Raw genomic sequence first — 9,670 nt, forward strand, 5'->3', positions numbered from 1 at the left:
CATGATCAAACCACTGCATTCCAACATGAGCAACAGGATGAGATTCTGTCTCAAAAACAAAACAAAAAGAAACTCAGGTTAAGAATATTACAAAAGGACATAAAATAATTAGTGAGGCTGTGATTCCTGAGCCCTTATTCTTCCATACTTTACTTTCTAAATAAATGTAAGATGTTTAAGTGCACCACAGGCCCACTTACAATATAAACAGATCTGTTTTTTACATCATTTTTATACTCATCAGTCACTTCAGGTAGGGGTTTGCTTGGAGACCTTCTGATTTTAGTTTTATCTTCACTGATTTCCATGAGTTCTGCCTTGGATTTGCTCAATGCTTCCACAATTACATTAAAGTCTGTTGTTAGACGGTTCAGCCTGAAGAGTACATATAAAAATGTAAGACTCAGGCCGGGCGCGGTGGCTCAAGCCTGTAATCCCAGCACTTTGGGAGGCCGAGGCGGGCGGATCACGAGGTCAGGAGATCGAGACCATCCTGGCTAACACGGTGAACCCCGTCTCTACTAAAAATACAAAAAATTAGCTGGGCGTGGTGGCGGGCCCCTGTAGTCCCAGCTACTCGGAGGCTGAGGCAGGAGAATGGCATGAACCCAGGAGGCGGAGCTTGCAGTGAGCCGAGATCGCGCCACTGCACTCCAGCCTGGGCGACACAGCAAGACTCCGTCTCAAAAAAAAAAAAAAAAAAAAAGTAAGACTCAGCAGTAGCACTCACTGTAAACAGAAAACCTAAAGATTATTTTTAAAAGCTTGTTACCTGTTGAATTTTATCATTATCTCCAAAGGTACCCAGCCTTCATCCAGTTTTATCTGTTCCTTTAGAAACTTGTCCCGTGGCAAATTGAAGTCGCCAAAATAATACTGTGAGATAATTACAATGTATTTCAGAACACTGTATAATATGAACTCTAATCCTGACATTACTCTACAGTACCAAGTTCTGTTACTTAAAAATACATGTCATAAGTTACAAAAGGCAATAAACATTTTCCCAAATATATGATAATAAAATGTTTACAATACAAATTAGCAAAAAGATAAAACTAAAATGTCAATTATTAAAATAGGGTAAGTAACAGATGTGTTAATAGACTAGAAAACCTTAAAGAAGAATATATTTAAAGATTATATGAAAAGCCTCTTGGCAAATCAGTGTGTAAAGAATAGATGGTTAAATAAAAAGAACTGGAATAAATTGATTAATCACTCAATTTTTATTTTTATTTTTTGACAGAGTCTCACTCTGTAGCTCAGGCTGGAGTGCAGTGGCATGAACTCGGCTCACTGCAACCTCCATTTCCCAGGAGTATGATTCTCCTGCCTCAGACTCCTGAGTAGCTGGGATTACAGGCATGTGCCACTATGCCCAGCGAATTTTTGTTATTTTTAGTAGAGACCCAGGGTTTCACCATGTTGGCCTTGAACTCCTGATCTCAAGTGATCTGTCTACCTCGGCCTCCCACAGTGCTGGGACTGCAGGCATGAGTCACCACACTTGGCCTTCTAATTTTTTAAAATTAAAAAATAAGGGACAGGGGCCAGGCACAGTGGTGCACGCCTGTAATCCCTGCACTTTGGGAGGTCAAGAGATAGAGACCACTCTGGCCAACATGGTGAAACCACATCTCTACCAAAAAATAGAAAAATTAGCTGGGCGTAGTGCCGCACACCTGTAGTCCCAGCTACTCAGGAGGCTGGGGCAGGAGAATCGATTGAACCAGGGAGGAGGAGGTTGCAGTGAGCCAAGGTCGTGCCACTGCACTCCAGCCTGACAAAAGAGTGAGACTCCATCTCAAAAAAAAAAAAGTTGGCGGGGGGAGCGGGCGGCAGGAGGGCTGGTTCATGCCTAATCCCAGCACTTTAGGAGGCTGAGGTGGGTGCATCGCTTGAGTCCAGGAGTTCAAGACCAGTCTGGGCAACATGGCAAGACCCCAGCTAAAAAAAAAAAAAAAAAAAAAAAAAAAAAAAAAAAGGCCAGGCATGGGTGGTACATGTCTCTAGTCCCAGCGCAGGAAGCTGAAGTGGGAGGATTGCTTAAGCCTGGCGGGTTGAAGCTGCAGTGAGGCATAACTGTGCCACTGTACTCCAGCCTTGGAAACAGAGTAAGACGCTGCCTCAAAAAAAAAAAAAAGAAAAAAAAAAATTAAAGTAAACGTTTATGAAATTTAAGCATAGAGGTATTCTCAATATACACGCAAAGGAAAAAACCAAGTATGACCATTTGGAATGCCAGAAGTAACAAAAAGTAAAAGACAAATTTGTCAAGAATTCTTACAAACAAAGAAGAAGGGTAAAAAGAGAACACCCTAATAGAAAATAGTTAAAAGATATTTTATCAGCCTCGCATGGTGGCCCAAGCCCATAATCCCAACACTTTGGGAGGCTGAGGCAGGTCAATTTCTTGAGGCCAGAAGTTTGAGAACAGACTAGCCAATGTGGTGAAACCCTGACTCTACTAAAAATACAAAAATTAGCTGCACATGGTGGTGCACACCTGTAATCCCAACTACTCAAGTGGCTAAGGCACAAGACTAGTTTGAACTCGGGAGGTGGAGGTTGCAGTGAGGCGAGATCACTGCCACTGTACTCCAGTCTGAGCAGAAAGCAATACTGTCTCTCTGTCTTAAATTAAAAAAAAAAAAAAAAAAAAGACACCATTTTTCAGAGGTCGGGTCTTGTTTTGTTGCCCAGACTGGGGTGCAGTGGTGCAACCATAGCTCACTGCAGCCTGAAACTCCTGGGCTCAAATGATCTTCTGCCTCAGCCTTCCAAGTAACTAGGACAACAGGCACATGCCACCATGCCCAGCTAACGATTTTTTTAAAAATTATAAAAAATAGGCCAAGCGCAGTAGGCTCATGCCTGTAATCCCAGCACTTGGGAGGCCAAAGCAGGTGGATCACTTGAGGTCAGGAGTTCAAAACCAGCCTGACCAACATGGTGAAACCCCGTCTCCACCAAAAATACAAAAATTAGCCGGGCATGGTGGTGTGCACCTATAATCCCAGCTACTTAGGAGGCTGAGGAATTGCGTGAACCTGGAAGGTAGAGGTTGCGGTGAGCTGAAATCACACCACTGCACTCCAGCCTGGGAGATAAGAATAAGACGCCATCTCAAAAAATAAATAAACAAACTACTGTAGGCCGGGCGCGGTGGCTCAAGCCTGTAATCCCAGCACTTGGGAGGCTGAGGCAGGTCAATTTCTTGAGGCCAGAAGTTTGAGAACAGACTAGCCAATGTGGTGAAACCCTGACTCTACTAAAAATACAAAAATTAGCTGCACATGGTGGTGCACACCTGTAATCCCAACTACTCAAGTGGCTAAGGCACAAGACTAGTTTGAACTCGGGAGGTGGAGGTTGCAGTGAGGCGAGATCACTGCCACTGTACTCCAGTCTGAGCAGAAAGCAATACTGTCTCTCTGTCTTAAATTAAAAAAAAAAAAAAAAAAAAGACACCATTTTTCAGAGGTCGGGTCTTGTTTTGTTGCCCAGACTGGGGTGCAGTGGTGCAACCATAGCTCACTGCAGCCTGAAACTCCTGGGCTCAAATGATCTTCTGCCTCAGCCTTCCAAGTAACTAGGACAACAGGCACATGCCACCATGCCCAGCTAACGATTTTTTTAAAAATTATAAAAAATAGGCCAAGCGCAGTAGGCTCATGCCTGTAATCCCAGCACTTTGGGAGGCCAAAGCAGGTGGATCACTTGAGGTCAGGAGTTCAAAACCAGCCTGACCAACATGGTGAAACCCCGTCTCCACCAAAAATACAAAAATTAGCCGGGCATGGTGGTGTGCACCTATAATCCCAGCTACTTAGGAGGCTGAGGAATTGCGTGAACCTGGAAGGTAGAGGTTGCGGTGAGCTGAAATCACACCACTGCACTCCAGCCTGGGAGATAAGAATAAGACGCCATCTCAAAAAATAAATAAACAAACTACTGTAGGCCGGGCGCGGTGGCTCAAGCCTGTAATCCCAGCACTTTGGGAGGCTGAGGCAGGCGGATCACAAGGTCAGGAGATCGAGACCATCCTGGCTAACACGGTGAAACCCCATCTCTACTAAAAAGTACAAAAAACTAGCCGGGCGAGGTGGCGGGCGCCTGTAGTCCCAGCTACTCAGGAGGCTGAGGCAGGAGAATGGCGTGAACCCGGGAGGCGGAGCTTGCAGTGAGCTGAGATCCGGCCACTGCACTCCAGCTTGGGCGACAGAGCGAGACTCCATCTCAAAAAAAAAAAAAAACTACTGTAAACTAAAAAAAGTCCAACCTCATTTCATTATTAATCAGAGAAATACAATTTAAAGCAATGAGACGGCATTTTTCATCTAACAAACTGGCTTAGATTAGGAAAAAAACCAAGACTACCTAGTATTGACTTGAACACAGAGAACTAGCCATGCAGGTAAGATGTAAACTGACAATTACCAGTGTTTTTTGAAATGTGCATAATCCTTGAGCCAGTATGGCTCCTTCTAAGAATTTTACCTTGAAGAAATCAATAAACATGTTTACTAAGATTTATATATAAGAATATTTGTCAAAGAATGATTACAGCTAAAAAAATTAGATCCTTCATTTTAAAGAGGAGAATGAAAAAATTATTGATTACAAAACTTTTCTTTTTTTTTTTTTTTTTTTTGAGACGGAGTCTCGCTCTGTCACCCAGGCTGGAGTGCAGTGGCCAGATCTCGGCTCACTCCAAGCTCCGCCTCCCGGGTTTACGCCATTCTCCTGCCTCAGCCTCCCGAGTAGCTGGGACTACAGGCGCCTGCCACCTTGCCCGGCTAGTTTTTTGATTACAAAACTTTTCTCCACAAAAAAGCATCCTATGTTTAGCGGGGTAAAGGGAAGGAAATAAAATTGTTAGAAATGTACCACTGTGGTGGGGGATGCTTTTAAAGGTGAAGGCACTATGCTTGTGTGGAGGCAGGGGATATATGGAAAATCTCTGTACCTTGCACTCAATTTTGCTGTAAACCTAGAACTGTTGTAAAATATAAGGTCCACTAAAAAAATAAAAATTTAGGCCGGGCGCGGTGGCTCAAGCCTGTAATCCCAGCACTTTGGGAGGCCAAGACGGGCGGATCACGAGGTCAGGAGATCGAGACTATCCTGGCTAACACGGTGAAACCCCGTCTCTACTAAAAATACAAAAAATTAGCCGGGCGAGGTGGCTGGCGCCTGTGGTCCCAGCTACTCAGGAGGCTGAGGCAGGAGAATGGCGAGAACCCGGGAGACGGAGGTTGCAGTGAGCTGAGATCCAGCCTGGGCGACAGAGAGCAAGACTCCGTCTCAAAAAAAACAAACAAACAAACAAAAAATAAAAATTTAGTATGAGCATGAAGCAAAGTGTTAAAAGCTTTTAACCTTGATTACCTCAGAAGAGTAGGATTTGAGAGTTAGCAGGTTGTGGGAGAGATACAACCTTTTCTATATACATCTTAGTATTGTTCTAAGTATTAAACACAGAATGAGTAATTTCTAATTTTTCTCCCCACAATCATAAGGAAATTAATATTAAAAAACGGAACATAAGACATTTTAAATGCAGAGACGTGCAGCTTAAAAAAAAAAAACAAAAAAAGCAGTTCAGAGAATTGCAGGAAAAACCCACAACAAACAGTATGATCTGAGGGATTCCTTAGCAAGAACATGAGTTTAAAGATAATTTCCTATGCAACCATTATTGATATTGTAAAGATTTAAAGGTTTTTTCTTTTTGACTTTAACTGAACAAAGAACGATTTACAAATCAGGAAGCCTCCCCAGCCAGAGTATGCTCACAAAGACTCTCAAGTTTCTTCCCCCCCGACCCCCCAAAACAGTATCTTGCTCTGTCATCCAGGCTTGAGTGCAGTGATATGATCACAGCCACTGCAGCCTCTACCTTCTGGGCTCCATCAATCCTCCCACCTCGGCTTCCCAAGTAGCTGGGACTACAGGCAAACCGCTAACACACTCAGCTAATTTTTAAAAATTTTTTGTAGAGATGGGGCCTCATCATGTTGCCCAGGCTGGTCTCTAACCCCTGGACTCAAGCCATCCTCCTGCCTCTGTACTGCAAAGGTACTGAGGATCACTTGAGGTTATTACGTTAACATAAACATAATACCTAAATTTGAAAAAATGCTAAGAGGGGTTTGAAAACAGATACTATATTAAAGTTACTAGCCAGGCACAGTGGGTCACACTTGTAATCCCAGCACTTTGGTAGGCTGAGGTGGGGCGATCACCTGAGGTCTGGAGTTTGAGACCAACCTGGCCAACATGGTGAAACTCCATCTCTACTAAAAATACAAAAATTAGCCTGGTGTGGTGGTGTGCTCCTGTAGTCCCAGCTATTTGGCAGCTGAGGCAGGAGAATCATTTGAACTCAGGAGGCAGAGGCTGCAGTGAGCCGAGACTGTTGTAGTGAGTAAGGATAGTGCCACTGCACTCCAGCCTGGCCAAGAGAGTGAGACTCCAGCTCAAAAAAAAGATACTATATTAAAGTTACAATAGCTGAGAACTGACTGGGCAGAAAAAAATTACGAAGATCATAAAAAATATAGTGTTATTTAACAGGGAAGGTACTTTACCAAGGACTTTTATGTTACCTATGTGTCAGGCATTCTTCTAGGTACTTAACATTATATTCACTAATCCTCCAAACTACCTTATGAGAAGGGAACTACTATTATCCTCATTTTATATGAGACTAAGAAGCTAAAATTTTATATGAGACTATGAAACTAAAATTTTAAAAAGATTAAGTAACTCTCGTTTATAGTGTTACCTTTTGAAATGTTTGTACATCTTAAGTTTCACAACCTGGCTCCACCAATATAAAATTGTATGCTATTATATGTTCATCTAAGAATCAAAGGCAAACCAAATATTGAATATGTCCATATACTGAAATGAAATGTTCTTTCTGTATTTGTGTTGAGGTCCTACATTTTCTTTCAAGGAACTTGTTTTTGCAGTTTATAGCACAGGAATCATACCTCAATTTGATGACAGATTTTGGCCTCCAGGGCAGCCATCTTTTCATTATCACCATTTTCAGCCATTGTGGCTATCTGTAAAATTTACCAAATTAGCATAAAGTTTTTTTTTTATATAAAACTCAAGACTAGAAAGAGAATGTTTACAAAGTATTAATATCCCATTGTTTTCTTAAAAAATCAGGAATTTCTGTTTTCACAGGTTCAGTTTATTTACTCAATTCTCAAATATCTCAACAAAGCAACACTTTGGAATGTGGTGAAAAAATCTAAAAACTATAAAAAACCTCTCTCTCTTTCAGTAAATCACTACCCCATCTTCTTTTTTTTTTTTGAGACGGAATCTCGCTCTGTCTCCCAGGCTGGAGTGCAGTGGCCGGATCTCAGCTCACTGCAAGCTCTGCCTCCCGGGTTTATGCCATTCTCCTGCCTCAGCCTCCCCACTACCCCATCTTCTATAACAAGAAACTGTTTATCTCACTTGGCTGGTCAGGAAAAAAAAAACTCCAATCACTTACCAACCATTTCCGGCTTTAAACAGATACCTGTCAGTATGTCGCCATGGCTCGCTGTACATTTGTTCGGTTCGGTTCATTTTCTTTTTTCTTTTTCTTTTTTATTTTTTTTAGACGGAGTCTCGCTCTTGTTACCCAGGCTGGAGTACAGTGGCGCAATCTTGACTCACTGCAATCTCCGCCTCCCAGGTTCAAGTGATCTTTTCGTCTTAGCCTCCTGAGTAGCTAGGATTACGGGCACCCGCCACCTCGCCTGACTGATTTTTGTATTTTTAGTAGAGACGGGGTTTCACCATGTTGGTCAGGTTAGTCTTGAATTCCTGACCTCAGGCGATCCACCCGCCTCGGCCTCCCAAAGTGCTGGGTTTATAGGCGTGAGCCACCGCGCCCGGCCTTATTTCTTTTAAAATGCAGTCACAACTGACTTACCCAAACCTTGTATTATAACTTTGAAGGTGAAAAACGTTACAGTTCCTTAGATACTCTATGCTAAGGAACATACGAAAACAAAAATGGGAGAATGTGGTCACACTAGCACAACATTAAACTGGGGAGTATGCCTACTAATTTACTAATACATTGGATAGCCAGTTTCCTGTTTCGTATTCCTGACATTAGCACTGCAGGGAAAAAAGGAGGCTGTGCTATTGGTTTGCTAGAAATTACAAACCAAGTCTTCTAATTACAAAGTACTTGCCTCCAGGACTCTACTAAGTCACCCAGTCATCCCAATTGTACAAAAGTTATGTGAACAAATTATCAAGAATATTGCCATTAGTTGACTCTAGTTATGAACTGATGTAGGTACACTTCTTGGAAACATCGCCTGACACACTGCAATTGCATTCGCTACCCTGGATACACATAGGAAGCACTTGCAACGGGGTACTGCATGATCCACATCCCCCTAGAGAAATTATTCAATTTTATGCATTGTCTTGTCTATCACAATTTACACTCCTAAGTTACCACAGTGATCTAGAGCCCCCTACAAAGCAAACGATGAAATAAAAGAACTATTTAGAACTTGCAAAACCTATTTGGCCTAATTTTGGAAATGCGCTTCATCAGATAATTTTCCAGAATGCACGACTGTAAGTGAAATATTACCCACGTTTTCCCGTTTCACACCGAAACCTGATGTGAGCGATGAAGGCCCTAACAGACCAAGAGTGACACTGGGGTACATCTGCGGCCCAAAGTTCTTTGGCCTCCAGTCAGTCCCATAGGCTCCACAGAACCCACCGGCGTTTACCCGTGACCACCTCCGCAGAAACTTACAGAGATGGCCAGAAGCCTTCGGTGAGACTAGAACGCGGTGGAGGTAAAAAAAAAAAAAAAAAAAAAGAAAAGACGCAGTGGGGATGGGGCAGCCACAGTCCCGTCTCTCAGCAACCGCGGAACTGCCTGGGCACCAGCCACGTGCGGGGAACCCCAGGATCCCGCATTCCTCGCGGGGGCAGCCTCGCCGCCGCCCGCTCCCCCTCCGCTCCGCCGCCTCCGACTGCGGCCCACGCGGCGCTCGGCCTGAACGTGAGGAAGGCGAGGGAAGGACGGACGCCGCGAGAAGCAGTAAGGAACGGAAACGCGCGGTCGCGCACCAGCAAAGCGGGCCCTTATTGTGGCTTCTCATTAGCCACCAAGAATTGCTCACCTTTAAGGTTCCGGCCCACAGAGCCGCGCCACAGGCTCACACACAGCAACAGCAACGACTCCACTTCCCAGCTCTGCCGGCCGGCCTAAAGCGCTCCAAGAAGATGGGGGCCGTCCCGGCAGCCCTTGCGGCCTGGGTGGGCGGGGCCAAGGACGAGCTGGAGCGGTCCCTGTGCTCTGAGCATGCGCGGCTGCCGGGGCCTCCCAGGGACCCTGGAGTCCCCGCCCTCAATCCCAAACAGATTGGGTTAAAAAGTACCGCAGGGTGTAGGGGAATGGCTGCTAGTTTGTGTTAGTATAAACATTTATTTTTAAGTATTTCTGGACGGCGTCTGTACCCCAGCCCTTCCTTTGGCCCTCCATTCATGTGACGTGTTTTGGGTTTTTTTCAGATCTTTTCCAAAGATGTGTGTGAATACACACACATATCATGTTGTAGTAGTTCTCAAAAAAAAAAAGGACGAGTGAAATTTAAAAAAAAAAATCAAAGATCCATGT

At 43.9% G+C, this 9,670-nt stretch overlaps 1 protein-coding gene across 2 annotated transcripts in view; it reads right to left on the bottom strand.

Moving 5' to 3' along the window:
* The window catches only part of SSB (small RNA binding exonuclease protection factor La), a 14,912-nt gene extending 5,604 nt beyond the window's left edge, over window positions 1-9,308 (bottom strand). The window contains exons 1-4 of one of the 2 annotated variants that reach the window (XM_033231182.1): window positions 9,174-9,308; window positions 7,005-7,079; window positions 773-876; window positions 201-375 (exon numbers count right to left, since the gene is read on the bottom strand). In XM_033231182.1, coding sequence (XP_033087073.1) covers window positions 201-375; window positions 773-876; window positions 7,005-7,070 — 345 coding nt within the window. In that variant the 5' untranslated portion in view covers window positions 7,071-7,079; window positions 9,174-9,308. Of the gene's footprint in view, window positions 1-200; window positions 376-772; window positions 877-7,004; window positions 7,080-8,800; window positions 8,823-9,173 lie in introns of those variants that run through there. The other variant, XM_033231183.1, reaches the window with a different exon arrangement.
* Window positions 9,309-9,670: the final 362 nt, after the last annotated feature.

Source organism: Trachypithecus francoisi, unplaced genomic scaffold (genome assembly GCF_009764315.1).
Source record: "Trachypithecus francoisi isolate TF-2019V2 unplaced genomic scaffold, Tfra_2.0 Lachesis_group13, whole genome shotgun sequence".
In the NCBI taxonomy this organism is placed as follows: domain Eukaryota; kingdom Metazoa; phylum Chordata; class Mammalia; order Primates; family Cercopithecidae; genus Trachypithecus; species Trachypithecus francoisi.